This window comes from Odocoileus virginianus, chromosome 27 (assembly GCF_023699985.2).
Source record: "Odocoileus virginianus isolate 20LAN1187 ecotype Illinois chromosome 27, Ovbor_1.2, whole genome shotgun sequence".
Lineage (NCBI taxonomy): Eukaryota > Metazoa > Chordata > Mammalia > Artiodactyla > Cervidae > Odocoileus > Odocoileus virginianus.
This window is the reverse complement of record NC_069700.1, coordinates 10,693,864-10,719,685: the sequence shown is the minus strand read 5'-3', so window position 1 is coordinate 10,719,685 and position 25,822 is coordinate 10,693,864. Positions and strand designations below refer to the sequence as shown.

Genomic DNA, 25,822 nt, shown 5'->3' with positions numbered 1-25,822 from the left:
TATATCAATGTCTAGATTTCTAGTTTAGTAAGTTCCAAGATTTTTTCAGAACTAACTTATTCAAAAAACTTAAAAAAAAAACCCACACAGAATCCATAAAAATATGAATTAAAGGACTACAGGTTGAAATAAAAATATATAGTGGCATTAGCATAATTTCCCGAAACTGGCCAAACTACTAGAAACTTCTCCAGAGACAACAGGAGCAAAAATTCCCCTTCGGGCCACTTAAAACTGCACCCCCAAGAATCAACTTTCAGACATATGGATCCAGTTCAATTGCCCGAACGCTTTGTTGACGACTTTCTCTGCACGGAGGATAATTAATTATTGATGGTCATTTTCTCCGGTACCTCCTGAAGAAAACCTTCCCTCCCACTCACCTTTCTTCCACTAAAGTCGGTTTAAAAAAAAAAAAAAAACACCAACCAACCGGAGAGTAAGAGCCCTGAGCTGTGTGCGCAGAGGTGGAGTGACCGATCCCCCAGATGAAGTGGCCTGGACGCCTGCACGCTCTCCCGAGGGAAGGCCTGGCCTCCATCTGGCTAGGTTCCAGGTCACAGAACCCCCAACTCGCTACAGCTGGGCCTGTCTCTTCCTTCCTCTTTCACCTGCCGGCTGCTGGGCTGTTGACTAACAGTTACCGAAATCGGGCCGCCCCCTCGGGGTCTCGGGTCCCGGAGGAGTCACCCCAGCAACCTGGCAATGCCGATCGCCTCTTAACGCGTGGTGCCTGCGCCGCAGTCCAGCTAACAGCACCTGCGAGGCCGTACCGGCTTCTCGCCGCCACGCTCTCAAAGCCGGGAGGCAAGCGACGGAGTTCCAGCCCCCGGACGGTGGGTGCCCCCTTCCTCGCAGCAGCCTCTCCCCGGGTGACAGGGCTCTGACAGCCCCCAGGAGGGAGCCCCCAAAGGCTCCCTGTGCCAGCGGCAGCCGCCTCGCTTTCCGAAAAGCTCTCTCGACTCCTCCGAAGTCGAAGAAGCCGCAGCCTCCCCAGGCTCACCTTTGCGCTGGAGGCGTGCAAGGAAGGAGTCGCGGGGAGACGGCACCCCTGTACAGAAAGCAAACATTGTGGGGAGGGGGATTAACCCGCAACACCGCGAGGAAGCGGGGAAGCCGGTCGCTCCAACACCCCAGGCCAGGAATCCACCCCCCCGCCCCCATTCCTCGGGCTGGGACCCTCCCCCGCACCCCTCGCCCCTTTCCAACCTGGGGACGGAGGGAGAGCCCCAAGGGACTAGTCCACCTCCCACCCGGGCGAGGAGCGCGGCACAGGGGCAGGAGAGCTTGCACCCCGGCCAGGCTGCTTTGTGCAGAGCTGTCACCAGAAATCCGCCGCCGCCCCCACGCCCGCCCCCGGAGCCGCGCGTCCCCCCCGCCCCCCCCACCTGGGAGCGCGGGCGAGACCGAGCGCGCCGCCCCGGGCTGCGGGCGCCTCTCCGGGGCCGCGCGCCGCGCGCACAGGACAGCAGGATCCGCGCCGCGAGCCGCAGCCCCAACTCCGCCGCCGCCGCCGCCGCCGCCGCTTCCGCCCCTGTCACGACGTGACCCGTGGTGGGAGGAGCCGGCGGGACCGGGGAGGAGCCGGGTCCCCGCCTTCGCCTCCGCCGCGCGGCTCGCCCCGCCCTGGCCATTTCCGCCGCTGCGCAAAGCCAGGCTGCCGGGGAGGGGGCGGGGTCTGTGCGCCGCGGGAGGGGCGGGCCCGGGGGCGGGGCTGAGCCGGGGGCGCGGGTCCACAGCCCGTGCGGACCCTGGGCAGAGCCAGAGTCAGTGGCCGGCGGGCGGACAGCACACGAGGTAGGGGCCGCTGGGCGCGGAGGAGGGTGCGGTGATCGGCGGGCCGTTTGCGAGTGTGAGTGTGTGATCGGAATCGGGAACGGGGCACCCCACCGTGCGCGCACCTCCCGGCAATCCGCGCCCTGAAATGGACTCAGGGAGCCTGGTAGGAATGAGTAATGAATGACCTTTCTGAGTCCCTGATTAAAGTGACCTCCAAATCACTGTCGGGTATGGTTGATTTTAAGAAAATAGAAATACTTGCCAGAATAGTGAGTGATGCGCTGGGGGCGGGGAAGTGGGGGAAATGGGGTGTTGTAAATATCCTGTGTCTTGCTCCATGGTAGATGCATAGGTGTATGCATATGTAAAAGGAAATCACTGATCCACACTCTTAAAATTTGTGCACTTGAGTTTAAAATCTTCAATTTTAAATTTACTTCAGTTTTTTAAATTCTACAATTTACCAAAATTTTAAAATAAATTTACTGAATTTTACTAATTTTAATTTAGGAAAAAAAAATTTTTTTCATTTATTTTTATTAGATAATTTAGGAAAATTTAACTTCAATTTACTAAATTTTCAATTTACTAAAATCTTAAATCTAAAGCAGAAACATGGTTTTATTGAAAAAGTGAGGAGGAAACTAGTCTTGGGAGAACACCCAAGGAGATTTGGGCACATCTGCTGTTTCTGTGTATGGGTAAGAATGATTGTGAAATTAGCCTTTCCTGATTCTTATAATTTTGCACTTTTATCTTGTTATAGAAAGAAATTTTTTCTTTCTCCAGAAAGGGACATGGACAAGTTAAGTACATGTTGAGAATCTATGAGAACAGCTAAGAATTGACTAAATTATATTCATGATACCAAGTCTGTGTGAGAGGGGTATGTGTGTCAAGTTGCTTCAGTCGTATCTGACTCTTTGCGACCCCGTGGACTGTAGCTCACCAGGCTCCTCTGTCCATGGGATTCTCCAGGCAAGAATACTGGAGTGGATCACCATTTTCTTCTCCAGGGGATCCTCCTGACCCAGGGATTGAACCAAGGTCTCTTATGTCTCCTGCACTGGTAGGCAGGCTCTTTACCACTAGCGCCAGCTGGGAGGAGATGTTGTTAGTCACTCAGTCGTGTCGGAGCTTAACTATTCCAGGCTGCGTTGCTCAGCCGCGTCCGACTCCTGCAACCCCATAGACTGGAGCCTGTCAGGCTCCTCTGTCCATGGGATTCTCCAGGCAAGAAGACTCAAGTGGGTTGCCATTCCTTCTCCGGGGGATCTTCCCGACCCAGGGATCGAACCCTGGTCTCCTGCATTGCAGGCAGATTCAAAGAGAATATTGCTTGTGTCAGTCAGATTCTTTACCAACTGAGCTACGAGGGAAGCCCAATAGGCTGCCCTTGTTCCATGATAAAATAATGCCTCCCTTTTAAGTAGAGAACTGTTTTAATAAGGCTCAAGTTCAGGTGTCAAAATTTGTGGCTGAAAATGGAAATGGGAAAACTACGACTCTCTTTTGCTTTTCTGTACCGATATAGTCAGATACTCCTCTCACCTCTCAGAAGACTCAAGAATCACCTCCTGACATGTCAGGGCCTTTCAAAAGCCATTTGTTAACAAATGTTTGCTGGAAAGTGATTTGTGTTCTTAATTCCAAGGGAGGTGCCTTCTCCTTTAAATCCTAAACACACTGAAGCCCAATTTGGTCATAAAGGGAACTTTTTCTTGAAGAACTTCTTTTCCGTGATGTTTGCTGTTCTCATAGATGAATCATTAACTCCACTGAAATTAGCCTGCTAGTGTAATCCAAACCAAATTAGTTTCACTAATGGTTCAAAGGATATATTAGAACTATTGTGTTGTATTGTCCTTACGTAACAAATTTCATATTGAAAAGACAGACCATCCACATAACTTCGGGTAGATTTGCAGTTATGTTCACATGTCTTTTTTCCTTAGTTCTCTTTGTAAAGGAAAAAAAAAAAAGGAACAAAGAGTATTGCTCATCATGCAGTTATACTAAGGGTTAAATTGCAACCCCCTGCAGAGAGTGATATTCCCTAAATGTTTCAGGACTTCAGGAAGGAAAATAAGAGTGAGGCATTATGTGTTTTGGATCAATGGCCCCTAGATAGCATGTTTCAAGGAGAATTACAGTGGTCCCAGATTCCTGCAACTTTTTGTACACAAAAATCACTAAAATCATTAACTTGAAGTATCTGTTCTTTGTGATTAGCAGTAATCTTTTATGCTAGACTGCGGGCTTCCCTAGTAGCTCAGCGGTAAAGGAGACACAGGTTCAATTTCTAGGTGGGGAAGATCCCCCTGAAGGAGGGCATGGCAACCCTCTCCAGTATCCTGGAGAATCCCTATGGACAGAGGAGCCTGGCGGGCTACAGTCCCTAGGGTCGCAAAGAGTCAGGCACGACTGAAGCAACTTAGCATGCATACACATGCTAGGCTACATATTTTTCCTAGTTAAAAAAAAAGGATCTTAGGTATACAGAACATACATATTTGAAACATTTTCCCAGAGCTATGCTCTGAAAGGCTGTGCCCCTAAAAGGCTCTCTCCCAGGCTATCATCCTCAGTGAGGTCCCCAAATAAAATTGAAACTCATAACTCTTAGGTTGTGTGTTTTCCTTTAGGTCAACACCTTTGTATGCATTTTCCCATTTAAAAAAAAAAAAAGGTTTAAGAAAAATTATTTGAAAATGCAGACCTATGGGATAGAGGTGGGATGCTGAATCCATGCATCTTCTTTTATCCCTTCCTGAAACTCCACCAAAACAACAACAGGATTTTTAAAAGCATGACGGACAAAAGAGCAGAATAAAATTTCTAAATCAAGAAAGCAGATGGACAAGTGGTGAAGGATTTTGCAGACTGAAGAAAGCTAAATTCTAAACCAGCAATGGGGAAGCCAATGAGCAATCCTACTTGCAGTGTAGAATTCCCCAGGGCTCAGGGGTTAGCAGCACCAGGTATCTATGGGAAATGGAAGGGTCTGGTCTAAATTAAGGCAATTGTTTGAAATTCTGATTCCTGAAAAGCTAAGTTCCTGATCCCTTCCCCAACTTCCTGCTCCTCATGGCATCAGCAGACGTTTGGGGGTTTATTCCCTGGAGAGGGTACAGTCTTTGGACTGGGAAGATACAGTTCACAGTTGGGGATGGGAGTACCATACTGAAAGTATGGAAATTAACTGAACATAAGCAAATGAACGCTGGCATCTTCTTCCGCTTTTATCCTTTTCTCATGTGAGTATAGAATCATGGTCCCAAGGACTCAAGCTTTCAGCAGGAATTAGAAGGTCCATTTATGGAAAGTCTTGAGTCCAAAAAAATAATAATAATAATAATAATAAAGATCATAATATCTAAGTTTCCAAATGATACCTGCTCACATCATTCTACAGTAAAGCTTAGAGTCAGTAAGCTCCATCCACAAACTTAACCTTATAATCATCTTTTTGGTATTTACTCTTAAATGTGAGTAGGTAATGGGGCTTCCCTGGTGGCTCAGTGGTAAAGAATCCACCTGCCAAGCTGGAGATGCAAGCTCAATCCCTGGGTCAAGAAGATCCCCTGGAGAAGGAAACGGCAACCCACTCCAGTATTCTTGTCTGGAAAATTAAATGGACAGAGAAGCCTGGCAGGCTACAGTCCATAGGGTCACAAAATCAGACATGACTGAGTGACTAAGAAATTGCTAGGCATTTAAGGACAATCACTAGTTTGGAAGACAGAAGACAAAACCAACAGAAAAAGTGACTCAGTAACAAACCATGCAGGTAAATAAAAGAAAATATTATAGCCATTCTGTACATAAAATGAGAATAAAACAAAATGACAAGAGAGCATCTGAAACAAAAAGGAGCTCTTAAGAAGTAAAGACTTGAAAGCAGGAAAGAAAAACTAAATAGAAAGATAAAAATAAGGTGATCTCTCAAAAAACAGGGCAAAACGATGAGGAGCTGGAAAATAGAAAAAATATGAGCAGTTTACAGTATTGGGTCAGGAGATTCTATTGTTATTGTTGTTTAGTCGCTCAGTTGTGTCTTACTCTTTTGGGACCTCATGGATTGCAGCCCGCCAGGCTCCTCTGTCCATGGGATTTCCCAGGCAAGAATACTGGAGTGTACTGTCATTTCCTTCTCCAGGGGATCTTCCCAATCCAGGGATCGAACCTGTGTTTCCTGCACTGTAGGCAGAGTCTTGACCACTTGAGCCATTTGGGAACTTCTACAACCACATAAAAGGGGTCTGAGAAAGAGAAATAGCAAAAAAGGGGGGGATCAAAATCATCTGAATAATTCAAGACTTCTTCCAGAATTGAAGAATATGAGCTTCCGGATTAAAAGAACTACACCAAACAGATGAGAGTGGATCCAGAGTAAGGCGTAGAACTATGAAATTGCACAAACTAAGGGACATAGAAAAGCTTTGCGAGAGAAAAATATTGGCCACGTGGAAAAAGCATCTGAATCCGAATGTCTTTGAATTTAAGCATTAACTCTGCAAGCTAGGTAATAAGGGAATGATTTCTTCAGAATTGTGAGTGAAAATGTTTTCTGCCTGAGAATTCTTACCCAGCTAAACTAGGCATCAAGTCAGTCATGTCTGACTCTTGGCAACCCCATGGATGGTAGTCCTCAGGCCCCTCTGTCCATGGGATTTTCTAGGCGAGAGCACTGGAGTGGGTTGCCAGTGGGTGGGGAATAGTGTGAAGATATTTTATACATGCAAAGTTGCAGAAGAAGCCCTTTTCTCCCATCCACCCTTTCTCAGAAAAGCTGCTGAAGGTTATACTTTACCAATATAAGGGTGATAACAAAAAAAGGTGGGGGATAGCCAATTAAGGAAACAGGGGATCCAGCACAAGATAAAAAAGAAAGCTTCAGGATGATGATCAGGAAAGATCCCAGAAGCCAGCTGTGTACCAGAAGAGAGCATCCACGTTAGAAGGCTCTTCTAAGGTGACATTGATAGGATATCTGATAACTGAGGACACTGAGCGTGTACTGATAGGAGATTGGGAGAACTTAGCATTGAATTAGTAATAAATACATAGAAATGTTATAAATGAAAAAGCCAGACACTTATTAACTATAGAATTAAAAAGTTGTACAGAACAGGAAAAGTAATCATAGAATTCTACTTGGCTTAGCTGAGAGTAGTATTTCTCTAGTCATTGAAATGTGTACTTGAAATATTTAATCACAAATATGCTATGTGTGTATGGATACAATAAGAAAAATGAGAAGGTGGTGTGTGTGTCTGTGTGTGTGTTGGCAAGTTGAAAGAGGGCTAAATGCTGATATTTTCTAGATGCTTCCTAGAAGTGAAAAATTAAGATATAAAATAAGCATGGTATTTGAGCTGTGTTTTGACTTATATGTCAATATTAAGCTAAAAGAATTAAAGATGGTTGCCTCTCGTTAGAAATGGGGACTGCTGCTTTCATAGCTCTGTTGAACTCTGAATTGTGTACAATATAATATTGGTTAAAAACAATAAGTAAACATTAAAAGAAATTTTAAAAATTAAAGAATGAGATGTTAAAGGGACTTCCCTAGTGCCTCAGTGGTAAAGAATCCGCCTGCCAATGCAAAATAATGAGATGTTAGAAAAAATTCTCAGCTAACAAAAGTTATACTGCCTGTTTATTTTTTTTTTATCCTCTCTCTTCTTTTTTAAAAACTTAAACTCTTTTACTCTAAGATGTAATTCAGTTTATTTAAAGATCCTTCCTAAGATGGATTATGAGGTATGCCTTTACCATCAGACTCACTGAAAAGTAATATTTGTGTGACTTTTCCTTTAATGTTGAAATATTTTTTAAATGCTACACTGCTGAAAATATTAGGATTTTATTTCATTTATCATAGAATTGAAATGCCCTTAAATGACAGCATTACAGACATTTTTCATTTTTAGGCACTGGGGACATTGGTTTGTCAGCCAGAGTCATCTACAAAACCATGGACGATACAAGAGCGGTGCTTGACAGCGAAGAGTACCCCAACAGTGAGGTTCAGAAAAGCCAAGTGCTGACTCTGGAAGAATGGCAGGAAAAGTGGGTGAATCACAAAATTGGATTTCATCAAGAACAAGGACATCAGTAAGAAATGCTTCTGTTTATATTAAATGCTAGTCTATAACAGAAATGCCCCATCAGAAACTGACTTTGGAAATAGAAATAGTAATATAGGTACACATTATTTGACTCATTTTTAAGATGCACAGGTTTAGTTTTTCACATCTGAGCATCTCTGAAGTCAGAATGCATCTGTGGCATGTCATGGTTTAATTGGCAGTGATATTTCTTCCCATGGAGTATAAATCATGGTGCAACCTACAGTTGATGGTCTCTTCAATTCTTGAAATATGTCTTTCTTTAATCCCCTGTAACATCTATTTGTTGGTCTTGTGTGTTTATACATACCCAGATGCTCAAGCTATATTAATTCTGCTATCTGTTTATATTGAAAAGTAGTGGTGTTGTGACTTTGCTTTCCAATAGCATATGTTCAAATGTTAAAGTACTGTCTACATGGTGGAAGAAGAGAAGTTGAGAGAAATGAATGTGAGCTAAACGCTGATCAATGTAATAGTAGTAGAAGTCAGCTTTGAAGCAGCAGCAATAAATGGCCCATTGCCGAGTAAAGTGGTCATGACAAATGTTCCTTCGTCCAGGCAGCCACCCTGACTGCCCAGAGGACACTGTTATTATTATTACATTTGCACACCTAGTAATAGTTGGGATATCATTCCAGAACCATTGTATGAGTTATCTCTGTCTTGTTGCTGGTCCCAGAACATACACATAGATGGTGGTGGTTTAGTCGCCCAGCGTGTCCGACTCTTGAGATCCCATGGAGCCGGTGTAGCCAGGCTCCTCTGTCCCTGGGATTCTCCAGGCGAGAATCCTGGAGTGAGTTGTCATTCCTTCTCTATCACATAGGTATACATTTTTAAAACATATCAACTAACGAAAAATAAAATTTTGTTTTTAATTACTAACCAGGAAAATCCCAGATTTTGGGTCAGGTTAACCCCTCACTAGTGACATGACTGAGTGAGCTGCTTAATTTTCCTGTTTTCTTCATATGTAAATTGGAGATTTTAATAACCAAGGTTCTCTACTGAGTAAAAGTTGTTGGGAAATATTATGTGAGATAATGCATGAAAAGTACTTAGCATTGTATGATTGTAGTCCTTTCCTCTGTGCCTTGGGCTAATTAAAACATTTTTTTTTCTTCCCAGGCTATTAAAGAAGTATTTGGATACTTTTCTTAAAGGCGAGAAAGCCCTGAGGGTATTTTTCCCTCTTTGTGGAAAAGCAGTTGAGATGAAATGGTATGAGCAGATAAGCATGAACATACTTTCTTGTCTTGATGATAAATACTGTGCGTGAATATTTAATAGGATGTAAGTTGAAAAAGTTCCTTTCTCAGGAAATGTACAGGGATTCTCTATTTAGTAGACTATTACTGATGGGTTCATAGGGGTAATATTCTCAAACAGTTAAGACACTGCCGAAAAAGAGGGGTGAACTTGTCTTTCTGTATTGAGTTAAGAAAAAGAATTAGTTTAGAATCATTGAGATGGGAAAGGGGAAGATGGAACCAGTCTTCCATCTTAAATCTCCTTCACCTTTGTGCATGGTTTAGTTTTTGTGGGTGTTTTAGGAATGTGGCTAAGTTAATTTTAGATATTTTAAAGAGAGGTGGACAGAAAAATGAATTACAGCTTTTTGGCAAGAATGTGTATAGTTCACAGTTCAACTCAGCCCTTCTCTCCCTGAACCAGCATGTAGGAGTTTTTGTTTCCATGAATCATTGCTAATAAAACCAGTGATAAAAGAACATGTTCTTGTGAGTAATTCTCTGTGAAAAGAATTCACTTTAATTAACAAGCCACTCTCACTACAGGTTACCCTAAAGTCACAAACCTGACAATTGTTTCCTATACAGAATTTGTTGTAATGATTGATGGACAGACACTATCTTATGTGCCAAGACGTACTATTCATTTATAAGCGTGAACGCTGAGAACTTTGATGATCAAGAGGAAAGAAAAATAAAATATATGAAATAATGATTAGTAAGTGAAAAATACAGTAACTTAAAAATGCTCTGTTCCCTATGCAAATATAGGTGGCCAAACCACAGAATATGTATGCATTGGGAGTGGATTTCTGAGTGGGGACAGTGACATTTTTGCAGCCTGCCACCATTCCCGCAACTTGTAGCTGAGAGATTTTGTGAGTGGCTGCTGTGGCTTAAAAAGTCTAGGTGGCCACGAAATTGAGAACGTTACATCCTAACCAACTCACTGAATCAGACAAGACAATTACTTTGGAAACTACCTGCAAGAAAAGCATTAACTCTATGAACAGATTGTCTTACTGTCATAAGTGATAACAACCTAGTTCTAGGAGAAGCTTTGAGGCAAGATCAGAAAACAGTACAAGGAAACAGCCGATTCAATGTGATTGCTGAAGATTGCTTTAGACTTTAGGGTCTAAAGTCATTTGCAATAAGAATGCCAGAACTAAGCTACTGTAATTGTATGGGCTTTCTCGGTGGCTCAGTGGTAAAGAATCTGCCTGCCAATGCAGGAATCATAAAAGAGGAGGGTTTGATCCCTGGGAGGGGAGGAAACCCTGGAGTAAGAAATGGCAACCCGCTCCAGGTTGCCTGGAGTGTTCCATGGACAGAGGAGCCTGGTGGGCTACAGTCCATGGGGCTGCCGAGAGTTGGACATGACTATTATTGTATAAAAGTTGTTATATTAGAGGATTTTTCACTTACCTAATAAATTTGTGTTTTAAAGGTCTGTACAGATATCCAGTGTGAATAGATAATCTATTAGCTGAAACTCAAAAACAATAACATAGAGTGTTTAGGACATTTTCTTAGATTTTGGGTTTTCTTAGGGCAATGTATTACAGTATAATCCAGTCTGCACAAGTCTGCAGTAGGCTATGCTTCATTTTTCCACATGTAAAAATTTGCACTTTTTGACTTCCTTCACCCATTTCACCCATCACTCACCCCCAGGCTCTGGCAACTATCAGTCTGGCCTCCGTGTCTATAAGCTTGTTTTTGTTTTTGTTAGATTCCACATGTAAGCAAGATTATATGCTGTTTTGCACTGATTCATCTAACTTAGCATAATACCCTCAGAGCCCATCTATGTTATCATAAATGGCAAGAGTTCAATTATTTATGACTGAATAATATTCCACTGGGACAGTAAAGTTTTTTTAATGTGTTCCCCCACTCCCATCCCCATAAACTTCATGATTTTGTTGCATGATTTTGCATGGTGCAGTGATTTTTAAGAAGGTATGTATTGCATTATAGCATAAATGACTTAGGTGTTTATTTACTGTGGCATAAAAATCAATACTGTACCTGGGTATTTGTGCCACGAGTGTTGTTCTCTCTGAAGTCTTAAGATCCCAGACTGAATTCTGTAACCATAATGCTAATCAGGAAAATACTAGCTATTTGCATCTGGTAATGAAATAAATTTCTGGATAAGGTTTAGTGTAAATAAGTGGAAATTTTAACACTGTTACAGAAATGGATGCTAATGTTCTAGAGCAGTGTACTCCAGTACTATATCTACCAGCCCCACGTGGCTGTTTAAACTGGATCATACAAGCCGTGTCTCAAGGGCCCTAGGCTATGTGGTTAGTGGCTGCTGGATTGAACAACACAGGTAGAGAGACTTCTCTCATCACTGAAAGTTTTAATGGACAGAGCTGATTTCGAGAAATTGAAAAGCATATCAAATTCATAGGGTGCTATTAAATAAAAAACTCTTCTAATCCAGTCCATTGGTAGTAAATCAACATTTTAAGGTATAATTTTCCAAGCTTTTAAATTTGCCCCCAGGTCCTATAAACCCTTTCCTCAGAACTCCACATAGCATAGGGTTTGCGAATATATAGATTATATTATATAGAATATATAGAGAATATATAAATCTACTCTCTGTGGATCTATGTGTTCTGTGAAACCCTATGAGTCTAAATTCATGCAAATCTCTTAAAATTAAGGAAAATATATGCTCATTGGTGTATATCCTTTTATTTAGCATTGTACTCGAAAGAAAACTTTAAGTGTAATTATATGATTTTCTGCAGGTTTGCAGACCGAGGACATAGTGTAGTAGGCGTGGAAATCAGCGAACTTGGGATACGGGAATTTTTTATGGAGCAGAATCTTTCTTACTCAGAAGAACCAATTATGGAAATTCCTGGAGCCAAAATATTCAAGGTGTGTTTCAGTTTTGGCAAATGTTATTTCCATACCCCCCAAAAAGGTTTTCCTCAGCATGAGTAAGTGAAGACACTATACATGTCAGCTGACCCCTCTTAATCATCAGATTCACTGGGACTTTACATAGCATAAGGAGCAGAAAAAGAAAAACCATAGCTGTTTTTGGTTTGCATTTGTTGGCTTTTTAATTTATCAACAAATGTTCTGAGAACCTGTCTTGTGCCACACCCTGCATAAGACACTAAAGAGATGAAAACAGTCCCTGCCCTAAAGAATCGCTTAGCTTAGGAGGAAAGAGAAGAGGAGGAGACTGTTTGTCGTTCGGGAGCTCTCGGTGAAATGACTTGGGGTATTAAGCAAACCGAGGGGGAAGTTTCCTAATGCAGCCTCTGGGGAGCTTCCTGAAGTGTGGTGACAGTTAGGGCTGGGACAGGCAGGGCATCAGGTCAGCCAGCTCAGATGCCCTGTGAGGCTGGTACCTCATTCTGCACCACAGGGTTTTAAGCCAGGTTTTCTTTTGCAACCAGCCACGGTGGCTCAGATGGTGAAGCATCTGCCTGCGATGCAGGAGACCCGGGTTCGATCCCTGGGTGGGGAAGATCCCCTGGAGGAGGAAATGGCAACCCACTCTAGTACCCTTGCTGGGAAAACCCCATGGACAGAGGAGCCTGGTAGGCTGCAGTCCCTGGGGCCGCCAAGAGTCGGACTAGACTGAGCGACTTCACTTTCACTTTCACCCTTGTAGCCTCAAGGGAAGTGAGTCTGAAGGGCGGTAGCCCCCTGGCAGAGAGACTAGATAGGAGGTTGTGAGCAGTGGTCCAGGAAAGAGAACTTGAAGGGCTGCACTAGGAGAGCGATGGGGTGCTTAGAGGAACAGATGGCTTAAAGCCATGTTTAAGGTGTCACACTGGGAAGTCTTTGGTGATTAACTGAGTGGGAATCCAGAGGGTGATGAGGTTACATTTCTAGCTCACATGACTGGTTGGGTGGCAGAGAATCAAGGAGAAACAAGTTAAAGAGCAGAGAAAATGAGCGTTGTTCTGGAGATGATCAGTTGAAAAGACGTGCGGTATGATAAGGGGGTACTGGCAACTGTCTCCGAAGCACGGGGCAGCGTCTGGGCTGGAAATGATAGATTTGAGAGTTGTCTTCCTCCTGTGACCAGAATGATCCAGTGAAACTGCTGCACTGGCTTGGAGTAATAATGTGGAAATAAACAGAATCCACCCGAATGAGAACAAGTAGAGACTGTTTGTTCAGAGGGAGTCAGCCAATTGCATTTGGCAGAGGCTCAAAGCCTGGCAGTGGGGTGGGAAAGCTTCCTGGTGAAAGATGTGAAGGCTTCAGGTGCTTCGGCTAACAGCACCCCGGTGACTGCTTTGGGAAGCATGTTTGAGTTGGAAGAGAGGGCGAGGAGAGGTGGTGGTGTAAATCAGGGAGGATGGTGGTCAGTTGACCACTGTCCTGCAGGGCTGTGGTCTGACTTCCTGGGCTGCTTGCTGCAGAGGCTATGTATCCAAGTTCTTTTATCAGACTTGAGTTGTTGGTACGTGCAGTCTGGCCACCGTGTGTTTGTACATTCAGTCTCTCGCAACGTACTCGCTTCTAAAGATTGAAATTAATCGCTCAGGTCAGTAGGAAGCTTGAGAGTACTTTATTTTACAGCTTCTTCCAAGTTCATTCTTAGATCATCTAGGAATCCCAGTTGCCTCGGTCCAGAGAGGCTAGTCCTCCTGGGGGCCATGGTTCTCAGCCCTGCTGGCACCTTTGAAATTGTCTGTGGATCTTTTAAGATTCCCAGTGCTCAGGCTAATTAAATCATAACCTCTCAAGGTGGGGCCTGGCATCAGGTCTGTGTAAACCTCCCCTGTGAGTCCCATGTGCAACCGGAGTTGACATTCATGGGCTGTTCTCCTGGCCTCTAGACCCCTCCTCCCTGTGTCTCTAGATGGGTCTGCAGAGACCTGCTCGCCTCTCATCGCAGCGTCTGTTGGCACCTCATTTCAGAATAAAATCCAGTCTTTTCAGGTCCTTTAGTACCTCCTACCCCGCCCCTCCCCCAGCCCCAGGCTCCTAGCCACCCACCCGCGCGGTGTCAGCAGATGCATCTAGCCGGTTCCTCCGCCTTCCCCAAGCGAGGGCAGTGAAGTGAGGTCCCCGCTCTGTTCCCACAGTTCTGGGCACACAACCAGAAGAGCACAGCCCATCCTGTGCCGTGGTGGCTCTCTGTTCCCACGCCTCCCTGCCTCGCCAGGCCGTCCTCACCGGGGTCAGAGCCTGCATCAGCTTCACTGCAGTATCTAGAACCCGGGCTAGCCCTGTCCACTAGACGCTTGGGAAATAAATGCTCATCGGCCAGTGAAAGAAAGAGACAAACAGGGGAGTCAACAGAACTGCAGTTTTAAAATGTCTGCCTGAAAAATAAAATAAAATAAAATGTCTGCCTGGTGACTGAGCGATCTATGTGCTGGTCTTTAGGGAGTTAAAATGTCAAGATTCTGCTAAACGAAACCTTGCTAAAATTTAACAAGTTCCAGAAGTGAGTGAGTGCTAACTGATCTTCAGGGTTAACCAGTCTCTGATTTTCCTTTTTGAGTTGATCCCAAAGAATCCCATACTGGTTTTTAATTTTTTTAAGTACCATTAAAAATTATTTTCAGTTAAAAAATATTTGCGAAAGTTGCAAGGTGCAGGAAGTGAGAGGGAAAAAATGGAGAGGAGCTCACCGAAATGATTGAAAATCACTGTTCAGATGGTGGCAGGCAGGTTTTTTATTTATTATGTAAATTCTTTATAATATGGTCATATTTATTTTATAATTTAAAAAATAAACATCTAAAAAATGATGTGTAAAGATGGTTTGCCATGAAAGTATATCCTTTATGTTTAATTACATATTCTCTCCCTACTACCTATGCTCTGTTTTGTCCCCTCTTTTTCTTTTTTTTCCCTCTGACCATTCAGGTACCTCCTAATAAAGTGGATATGTTTTTTTTACTTTTTCATTGCAGAGTTCTTCAGGGAACATTTCATTGTATTGCTGCAACCTTTTTGATCTTCCCAGGTAGGACTGATGTCTTCCTCTCCACTTTTAAAAATTTGAGTGTTTGCTGGACAGTGATGAGGTAGGTTAAGAATCTTTTTATCACTTCCATCCAATTCGCAGTAGCATCCAAGAAACATTCATTTGAGTCTGGTTCTGCAGCTGTTTTTACTGGAGCCTACATGTCTGCACATGTGATATCTTTGTCCTTGGGTAACTTCTAAGCTCTGGAAAAATTATTTTGATCCTAGGAAGGTAGGGAAAAGGAGGGGAAGAAAATGTCTTCCACTTCACACCTGTGTCTATAACAGAAGTGCATTTCAGTCTCAGATGGACAGAGGAGAGATCTCTTCTGAGAGTTCCTGATACCTGTTCCAGGGGCTGAGAGCAGAGTTGTTGCAAACTGTTTCTTGTTCCCCTGTCTTGTTAAAGATTCGGTTATTCTTACAGAATTTTTTTTTCTTTTTCTTTCTGGTAGAGCAAATATTGGCAAATTTGACAGGATTTGGGATAGAGGAGCCTTAGTTGCTGTTAATCCAGGTGATCGCAAACGGTTAGTGATTTGCTTTCTTTAATTATGTTGTTCCCCCCCCTCTACTTTTTAGTCTTAATTCAGTATCTAGTACTTTTTCTGGTTTCTGAAGATTCATAGACTTTTACTAGTTTGGAATAGGTTGTTGTATTTGGAAGTAGAAGACCTGTATCCAACAGTATCTTGGTCTAGAAAGTATAGGATTTGGCCATGGGGACACAGGTGCAAGACTTGTGGCTCTGTCACTTCTAAGCTGTGTTACCTTAGTCAGAACATTCAGTTCCTCTAAGCCTCAGTTTACTCCTCTGTAAAACTGTAATTTTTCTACTCATACCACTCTCATCACTTCCACTGACCCTACCAGCTAATAATATTTGTTGGATTCTTGCCATGTGCCAGACTTTGTTGAAATACTTTATGTCAATCAACAAGTTCATCCACAAAGTAGCCCTGTGAGGTAGTAAGCTGTCATTAGTCCCATTTTACAGATGAGGAAAGTAAGGTCAGAGAAGTTAAAAGTTATATGTCCGTAGAGTGGCAAGCAAGTGCATGACAGAATTGAGATTCAGGGACTTCCCCACTGGCCCAGGGATTAAGATTCTGCACTTCCACTGCAGGAGATCCCTAGTGTAGGAACTAAGATCCCACACACTTTGCAGTGCAGCCATAAGATAAAATAAAATAAATAAAAATAGTTAAAGCCACGCCCCCCTCCTATGGTTGTTGTGGGAATGGAAAGAAATGACATGTGCAGAAAGTGCCGTGTCAACCCTAAATGACAGTTTAAATATTAGCTGTTACTGTATTAGGGCTTTTGATCTGGATATTTTGAGTGGCCATTCGTCTGCACCTGCTCTTATTAGAAAATTAAACTATGAGAAGGTGTATTGAGTAAAATGTGATCTTTCCTGTGCACTTTCCAATCCAGATGTCATTCACAGACTTATCTGGGTGTGGCACATAAATATTGAATTATTTAGTTTTATGGGGGCAGACTCATAGCACATGGCAAAAAGGGTTGGGACTATACATCAGTGAAAAGAAATCTCAGATTTTAAAAGTGAATTGTTTGACAAATTCCGCTTGTTGCCACACCTCATCTTTTTTTAATTAGACAGTGCCGCATCCTCTTAATATGTATTTTTCCCTTTTCTTCCTGACGCTGCGCCTCTCTTCTTCCTTCTCTGGGGCCCTTCCCTACCTCACATGCTTGGAAGTCTTCATTCTCTGAGGGACCATCCTTAATGGGACTGTTCCTGCCTCCCTCCTGTGCTCCCTCCTCCAGTGATCGCTTCAGTTCTCCTGTTACTGGAAACTTCCGTCCCAGTGTTCAACAAATACGCATTAAGTTCCTACTGTGTCCAAAAACACACGATGCTGGGGAAATAACTGAACAAGCGCGCATTGGTATTGGCCCTCGTCATTTCTGTATTTCCGGTTCTGTTCTTTTCCAAAAGGTGCTATGGAAAAACCCAAACAAACTTTTTGGCCAACCCCAAATAGATATAAAATGTTAACGTGTAGTAAATGAAAGTGAAGGTGCTCAGTCATGTCTGACTCTTTGCGACCCCATGGACTGTAGCCTACCAGGCTCCTTCATCCATGGGATTCTCCAGGCTTCAAGAATACTGGAGTGGGTGGCCATTTCCTTCACCTAACACATAGTAAAAGTTTAATAAATATGTGTTGAGTTGATAATTGAGAACAAATTAGACTCAAAGCCAGGGAAATACACTGTTTCCCAGCAGCCACTATTGCCTCCTCTGTCCTAGAAATGAAGGCCTTCCAAGTGGCCCCTGAACCCTTTAATTCATGGTAAGAAAGTCATGAGGCTCCTCCGGAGCTCTTAGAGAATCTGGGTCTAGTTTGGCCACAGACTCTGTATTCCTGGTGCCCTTCTGCTCTTCTCCCCTTTTGGCCACCTGTGTCTGTGTGTATCTGTGGTCACAGCCCCAGGAACTCCTGAGAACACTTCGCCTTTGTTTCCGGAATAACTGTTTATTTTGAGCCACTGGACAGATCCACGACTTTATCTTACATTTAAGGTACTTGGTGCTTTATCCCACTCCTGCCCTCAGTACTGGGTGTCTTCCTGCTGAGATTACATGTGGGCAAGAACTGCTGTGTTTTCTGCTGTGACTCTTAGGCCTTTTGTCTGACATCAATCATATCTCTCGTTTTTCTGAATTTTTGGAAACAAGTTGAGAGAGAAAGTCTGCATTCCGAGAAGAAGGATGCTTGTGAGCCCCAGGACACCCTGCCAAACCCGTCTGACTCATCACTTCATGGGGACAGCAAGTTCTTTCTTCCTAAACATGCGAATCGGAAAGTTAAGAAGCGAAGGTTTCGGCTCAGAAGTTTGCTTAGGGCTGGTTCTTTCACATGCAAGGAAGAGCGACCAGCTCGGACCAGCTCGCGTTTTAGAGGAGTTTATGTCGTGGATGCTGAAGGAAGAAGTCACTGACTTGAGGGCCTACTACATACTGGGCAGTGTTCTAAGCACTTTCTATGTGTGAGCTCACTGAATCCTCACAGCCGCCTCTGCGTTCATTGCTAGTCTTATCCCCATTTAACAGATGGGGAAACTGAGGCACAAGGGGGTAAAGACTTCGTCAAGCTTACACACAGCCAGTAGATGGAGGGATTGGACTTTGAGCTTGGGGACTTTGCGAAGCCCATTCTCCTAATCCCGACCCTGGACAGCCTCCTTGATTTCTCCCAGGGCTCCAGACAGGGCTGGCAACACATCTGGACCCGATGGAAACCTGGACACCAAGTGCCAAAGCTCCTCCCCCAGAGCTCTGCAGCCTGTTGACCTCTGTCTGTCTGTCTCTCACGGCCACTCACCTCCTCGTGTGCATCTGCTCTGTCCTGCCTCGGCACTCGGCTTTCTCCACTGACACACCCCTGTTCACGCGTATCTGACTCACAGCCCTTAGCTTTCTCAGTTCCAGCCACCGCCCAGCACAGCAACTCCAGTGTTTAGTTCAAAGACCACAGCGAACCATCAACTCCTCTTTTTTTTTTCTTTTCTTTTCAACTTTTTATTTTATATTAGGGGCTTCCCTGGTGACTCAGTGGTAAAGAATCCACCTTCCAATGCAGGAGACACAGGTTGAGTCCGTGGGTCAGGAAGAGCCCCTGGAGAAGGGAATGGCCAAGCCATTCCAGTATTCTTGCCTGGAGAATTCCATGGACAGAGGAGCCTGGTAGGCAGCAGTCCGTGGGGTTACAAAGAGTCAGACACGACTTATCCACTAATAACAGCAAACAACATTTGATGCTGAAGTATAGCCCATTAACAATGTTATGATCGTTTCAGGTGAATAGCAACGGGACTCAGCCATCCATATACATGTATCCATTCTTCCCCAAACTCTGCTCCCATCCAGGCTGCCACATAACATTGACCAGAGTTCCCTGTGCTATTCGGTAGGACCTTGTTGGCCATCCATTTTAAATCCAGCAGTGCGTCCATGTCCATCCCAAACTCCCTAACTATCCCTTCCTCCATCCTTCCCCTCTGCCCCCGGTAACCGTGAATTTATTCTCTTAAGACTGCGAGTCTGTTTCTGTTTTATAAGTAAATTCATTTGTATCATTTCTTTTTAGATTCTATATATAAGGGTGTCATAGGCTATTTATCCTTCTCTGTCTAAGTGACTTCACTCAGTATTAAAATCTCTAGGTCCTTCTGTGAGCAACTCCCCTTTGGATCTCTTAACTCAGTTTCCCAGTGGAGTCATCTGATGGGTCAAATTCATCATTCTGTCTCCTGGTTGGTCTGCTGGTGGGCCCTGTTAGCATCTGGTCCCCACTCTGAACCCATCAGACGTGGCTGGGAAGTGGTATTGCCTGCCACCCAGGACACCTGCTCCAAACCCAAAGGACAGTTGCTGTAGCACCCAGAGGTCATACCATGCTTGCAGAACTTTAATGTCATCGTCCCTTGAATTTTGACCTGTTTATCAGTCTCATGTGAGGGCGTGCTAAGTCACTTCAGTTGTATCTGACTCTTTGCGACCCTATGGACTGTAGCCCACTGAGCTCCTCTGCCCATGGGATTGTCCGGGCAAGAAGGCTGGAGTGGGTTGCCATGCCCTCCTTCGGAGGCTCTTCCTGGCCCAGGGATCGAAACTGCATCTCTTATGTCTCCTGCACTGGGAGATGGCTTCTTTACCAATAGCATCACCTGGGAAGTCCGTTTATGAGTCTTCTTTCCAGCTAAAAGAGAGGAAAGGGATTGTTCTGTGCCTCTTTATCTGAGCCCCTGGCGAGCACCCCGTCACCCAGAATATTTGTTAGACTGCGGCATCCCCGGCCTCACAGCAAACCTACTGACTCAGTCTTGGGATGACTGAAGCCCAGGCGTCTTTTCTTCCCACAGATGCCCAGAACTGGCAGTGCTTCAGGACATATGTGTTCAAAGCTGACCAGCCTCCAGGGTCCACGTCACTCTGGAAGGAGCCTCTCCTCCACTTTATTTGACGTCTTCTGGTCTGAGGGGCTCCTTCCTGAACCCAGCTTCCTTTTCTTTTTTTTTTTTTTTTTTTTGGTCTGTTCCCTGAAGCATTTGGGTCTTAGTTCCCCTATCAGGGATTGATCCCATGACCCCTGCTTTAGAAGTGCAGAGTCTTAACCACCTGACTTCCAGGGAAGTCCCAAGAGCTCCTTTTGATTCCCATCTTCTCTATCTCCCAGCTTAGGCGGGTAACATCATTTGCTGAGCCCATTTCTGGCTGTTTAGAGTAAGACTCGACTTCATGTGATTTTTCGGAGAATTAAACTCAGTAACACATGAAAGGAAAACTGGCTTCCCTCCCTGCCTCTCGTCCTCCGCAGGCCTTGACTTTGTAAGGAAATGTAACACATGCCTTTTTGTATTCTTTTCAGCTACTCAGAGGTGATGTTGTCCCTAACGAGACCTGGATTTCAGTACCTCTTGTCTGTTTTTTCTTATGATCCAACTAAACATGCAGGTAAAGTTTCCTTTTTATTCTTTTTCCGGTTGCCTTGTTTCCTGATTTCTATGATGGGGATAGCATTATTTTCTCCTACTTTATCTCATGGGAGGCATCCTGCCTGTGTCAGCCATGATGGGGGGATGGGATGCGTTGGACTGATGCCAACAAATACACACAAATACATTTTCATAGGAAGATGGGGTGAGAGGTGCTTGTGGGAAGGTAGGAGGTGGGCAGGAAAATCTCTAAACTGTTGCTGTTTTTTAATTGCTGGAATTTTACAATTTATTGCATGTTAAAAATGTTCTTGTTCAGTCACTAAGTTGTGTACAACTCTCTGTGACCCCATGGACTGTAGCACGTGTTAAAAATAACTATATAGTGTAAAAGGGATGTTTTCTTCTGGATTCATTTCAATGTGTTTGAACATTAACGCTTGACCTTTTAAGTCCTGGCTTTTCAGGAAGACATGAAAACCAAGTGCATAGACTTTCAATTAGTAAACATTCCCTTTTTGATTTTCAGTGGAGCTTTTTAAAAAGTGCCTTGTTTTATACATATTAATGTTAGTTTTTTTTTCTGTTTGAAGAAGTCAGATCTTAAAAACTCATTAAAAGATGAGACCTAGTGTCCATAATTAAGTCTGGGAACAGTCAGATGGAAATAAAAACTAAGGGAGACAGACATCAGCCCCGCAAATGTGATTTAGCAACTTACTGACCAGAGAGATGTTAATACATCTTCCCTTTGTGTGTTTGTGTGTGCTCAGTCATGTCCAGCTCTTTGCAACCCCATGGACTGTAGCCCGCCTGGTTCCTCTGTCCATGGGATCTACCAAGCAAGAATACTGGAGCAGGTTTTTATTTCCTTCTCCAGGGGATCTTCCTGACCCAGGGATGGAACCTGTGTCTTTCATGTCTCCTGCACTGGCAGGCAGATTCTTTACCACTCTGCCACCAGAATATTATTGACTGAGACATTTCAGAATTCACTTACATAACAAATTGCCAGCCACAGGTGTTAGTTTCAGCAAAAATCCCCCAGTCAGTGCTCCCTTCCTGAGCAGTAGGCCTAAGGAAGGGCCTGTGGGAAGGAGGCTCTGTCTGGGGTGGAGGCTCAGAATCCCTTCTAGAACGGGGCAGAAGCTGTTTCCTTTAAAGTGCCTGCAGCAAAATGGGCAGAGTGTGTAAAATGAGGGTCAGTGCATGGTCGAAAATCTTTACTCTGGAAGCAGGAAGTCCCAGGGGAATCTGTTCATGAACTCCACGCTCACGTCCCTGTTCCCAAGTCCCATGGCTGACTCAGTGTCTCATGTAAGCTGGAGGTGTGCATCTGCCATTACCAGTCGTAAGCTGGTCTTTGGTATAAGATGTGCAAAATAAGCAGCAGAAGACGTGTCCTATCCTCACCTGTTTGGATAATCGAGTTGTATGTGGAATGAATATCCCTAGGTCATTGGGAATAAGCTGGGAAGTGGGCCCTGAAGGCTTGTTTCTCTTTAGAATTAGATCTATAGAACTTACTCTTCACCGTGTTTCTCTTTCACTTAGGTCCACCATTTTATGTTACAGATGGTGAAGTTAAAAATTTGTTTGGTAAGTTATGGATGTGTGCTATAATTAAGTAAAGTCAACTGTTTTCAGCTTTTAGCAAACTATTAATATCTCAAGTACTTAAAAGTCCAAAGCCATTTTATTGGAGACTATTTTAATCTCCCCCAAAAGGGACCCATCTCTGTAATATGCCTTTTTAGCTAAATGGTAGATTTATGTTAAAGACACCTCAATTCTTCTAGAGAGATGGTATATTTATTTTAACTCTTAGGAGTTAAAAATGATAATAACCATTCAGAGTTGAGAAAATGTACTCTCAGTATTTTCCCATTTTCATTAAGAAAGGAAAAATCTTCAGTACACACTGTTTTTAAAATCACTTGATATGTTTTTGAAGAATTGATCATATTCATCATAAAATTTTAACTTGCCACTTTCTTTTTGTTTCAGGTTCAGTATGCAATATTCAATGTCTGGAGGAGGTTGATGTTTTTGAAGAACGACATAAAAGTTGGGGAATTGACCAGATTATTGAAAGGTTATATCTATTTACAGAAAAGTAAATGAGACCTAAATAGAAGCAAATAATATCAAAATGTTTTTGAGCAATTGAAAATTGTGCTAAGGCATGAAAATGGATGACTTTTGGGGAAAAAATTGTTCACTAATCATATTGTAGATCTTTGCTAAAAAATGCTTATAACTTTTTAGAAAAAGCACATATTTTGGAAAGGAGCGTATGGCTGAGAATAAAAGATTATACTTGCATGTCTTACAGATTGTAAGAATTTTTTACAATCAACATGTATTATATAATTTAAAAAGAAATGCAATGTATATAACTTAAATATAATAGAAAAAATGGTATCTTTATGAAATTTAGAAACATTGAGGAGATGTAACACTTTTAATAGGGTTCAAGGTAAAAGCTAGCCATCTAAGACATTATAATAAAACATTAATTTTTACTATAAACCCTCAAATTGTACTAAATCCTAGCATTTCTTTTCACATTTTTCTTCTTATATAATTTTATATGCGACAGAATGAAGAAAAAAATTTTTTAACTAATGAAATTGACCACTCTATATGGAACAAAATATTTTTCCCACTAAAAATAAACTATATTTAGAAGTTTTTTTCCTGTGTTTGGCAGTTTTTTGTTTCTCTTAATTTAATCTTGCTTAAATGATAGTCTTGAGAAGTGAGGTGTACTTAGGGCTGGGTTCATGTCTGTTCATTATGACAGTTTAGATTCAGAACTTTTCAGTTTTCACTAACAGTCACGTTTTGTTAAATCAGACATTCCTCTCTTACTGCACTACCTAATACCTAAATGATTTAGCTTATTTAGCTCATCTTAGTAGGCTTGTGTGTATTAGGAAAATTATTTAATGGTGTGTGTGTGAAAATTTGAGAAGCGTTGAAGTGTCCAGGTTCTCATTTCCAACCATACAGCTCCAGCTCATTTTTCTGTGGGTACTCACCTTCAAGCCTCTACCACTCACCCCTCGCCACCAATCCCTCACCGCTGGAGCCAGGCAGGTAGCGGGGACGAGTTTATGAAATTAGATAGGCGGGTGAGTGCTGGAAGTCAAGGTGCCCCGGGGGGAAAGCAGAGCTGGAGATGCCACCAGAGCCCAGATCGGGTCCAAGGAATCACGCAGGTGACAGGGGCCTGCCTATTACGGAGGTGCCCCGAGGCTGGCCCAAAACTCAAAACTCACCAACCCAGGAGGGGTTCAGGTTGGCAATGGTAGCAAGGTTTTGCTCCTGTGAGCTCACAAGCCCGAGCTAAGGCGGCTTCTGTCTTTGCTCCTTCTCAGTTCAAAGGCTGCATCTTTCCTCCTGGACTGAGATGCTTCTAGTCTATGCCACTTGCTCCCTTCCTGCCTCTCTGGTCATTGTCAGATACACTCTGCGATATAACTGTGTCCTTGGACTTGTTCTGGGATTCCTTCTCAACTGCATGTATGTGGCGTGCCTTCCCCTGCCTGCAAAACCAGCAGCCCGCCTGCCTGCACGCTGACTCCATCCCCAGACTCCACGGCCTGTCGCCCTGCGCCCCCTTTCTGCTTTCAGCGCCTGAGCTGGGCCTCCATTTCCCCTCCTCTTCTGCCTGGTACTTCGCATAGGAGTCAGCCACAACCACAAGACCCATTCTTCAAACCCTTTGCCCCCTTTGGGGCTCCTTCTAGGTGGAAGCAGGAAGAGATGGTTGTGCTATTCCTGGACCCTCTAAGGGAGGAGTGTTGGAGGAAAGTACAGAGGAAATCCATGGAGACTTCACCACGGAGGAGGAAAGATTCTTCATAGCAAACTCAGAGTTAGACTCAGGGAATTTCTTTTATTAATCATCATGTGTGTATATGTGACAAGGATTATACTCTATAAGGTACTTGAGAAACCTTTCAATATGGACTTTAGAGATAAGCAACTGATTAGCATGATTCCTGGATAAATGCTATTTTCCTAACAATGCTATAAATACTAGAGAACCATCAAAGGATAGGTATAACATTGGGGTTTGCTGCCTGTATGTAGCATCCTTTTAAGTGTTCATTAATTCATCCATTTAAAAAACATATGTTGGAAGAAAAGCTATGATCAACCTAGACAACATGTTAAAAAGCAGAGACGTTACTTTGCTGACAAAGGTCAGTCTCGTCAAAGCTATGGTTTTTCCAGTAGTCATGTATGGGTGTGAGAGTTGGACCATAAAGAAGGCTGAGCACTGAAAAATTGATGCTTTTGAACTGTGGTGTTGGAGAAGACTCTTGAGAGTCTCTTGGACTGCAAGGAGATCCAACCAGTCAATTCTAAAGGAAATCAACCCTGAAAATTCATTGGAAGGACTGATGCTGAAGCTGAAGCTCCAATACTTTGGCCACCTGATGCGAAGAACTGACTCAATGGAAAAGACCCTGAAGCTGGGAAAGATTGAAGGCGGGAAGAGAAGGAGACGACAGAGGATGAGATGGTTGGATGGCATCACCAACTCAATGGCCATGAGTTTGAGCAAGCTCCAAGAGCTGGTGACGGACAGGGAAGCCAGGTGTGCTGCAGTCCATGGGGTCACAAAGAGTTGGACATGACTGAGAGATTGAACTGAGAACTTCCCTGGTGGTCCAGTGGTTAAGATTCCACATTTCCACTGCTGGGGGACAGAGGTTCCATCCCTGGTGGAGGAAGTTCCACATGCCACACATAGTGAGGCCAAAAAAAAAAAAAAAAAAAATTAAATAAAAAATAACGTGTTGGTCTCCCTCTGAGTACACGGGCAAGCACTAGGCACCGCTCTTTTGAACTTAGTTTCTCTCTTCAGAAAAGGAAAGAAGGGATGAAGATAACAATTTTAAGATTAGATAGAAAGGGAAATTGGACTCCATACACTTGGTAAAGTAGAAAAAGGATAAAGTAGAAAAATGACAAGTGGGGGTGGGGGGTTGGGTGGACAGGAACCTGGAGCAGTATCCCAGCTGTGAAAGACTGCAAACCTTCACGTTTTTAGGTCTGAAGCTTTGCGTCACGGAGAAGGCCTCAGCTCTGGATCAGATGCCACAAAGTTAGATTTCCATACTTTACCGATTAGAGTCCTGATAGCAAATGGTTGGGGTCGATTGTGTGTATATGTGCCACAGTGCTTTTCCGGAACCA

At 43.5% G+C, this 25,822-nt stretch overlaps 2 protein-coding genes across 6 annotated transcripts in view; one reads left to right on the top strand and one right to left on the bottom strand.

Moving 5' to 3' along the window:
- The window catches only part of KDM1B (lysine demethylase 1B), a 41,832-nt gene extending 40,265 nt beyond the window's left edge, over positions 1-1,567 (bottom strand). The window contains exons 1-2 of one of the 4 annotated variants that reach the window (XM_070456190.1): positions 1,389-1,567; positions 1,004-1,051 (exon numbers count right to left, since the gene is read on the bottom strand). The gene's annotated coding sequence lies outside the window, so the exon portion shown is untranslated. The other 3 variants (XM_070456192.1, XM_070456191.1, XM_070456193.1) reach the window with 3 other exon arrangements.
- A 124-nt stretch (positions 1,568-1,691) lies between these two features.
- TPMT (thiopurine S-methyltransferase) lies at positions 1,692-23,304 on the top strand. Of its 2 annotated transcripts, none has more exons than XM_020893721.2 (9): positions 1,692-1,797; positions 7,716-7,899; positions 9,045-9,137; positions 11,938-12,070; positions 15,085-15,137; positions 15,595-15,669; positions 20,542-20,627; positions 22,163-22,207; positions 22,616-23,304. In XM_020893721.2, exons 2-9 carry the CDS (start codon positions 7,760-7,762, stop codon positions 22,726-22,728), a joined length of 738 nt encoding a protein of 245 aa, XP_020749380.1. In that variant the 5' UTR covers positions 1,692-1,797; positions 7,716-7,759; the 3' UTR covers positions 22,729-23,304. The 2 variants fall into 2 exon arrangements, with proteins under 2 accessions (XP_020749380.1, XP_020749388.1); XM_020893729.2 differs by having other exon boundaries at positions 7,699-7,899.
- The last annotated feature ends 2,518 nt before the right edge of the window (positions 23,305-25,822 follow it).

Excerpts from the sequence above, each read along its gene's own strand:
- TPMT (XM_020893721.2), top strand. The coding sequence starts at position 7,760 with ATGGACGATACAAGAGCGGTGCTTGACAGCGAAGAGTACCCCAACAGT. Across the intron at positions 7,900-9,044 it reads CATCAAGAACAAGGACATCA|GCTATTAAAGAAGTATTTGG; the intron begins GTAAGAAATGCT and ends TTTTCTTCCCAG. Across the intron at positions 15,138-15,594 it reads AACCTTTTTGATCTTCCCAG|AGCAAATATTGGCAAATTTG; the intron begins GTAGGACTGATG and ends TCTTTCTGGTAG.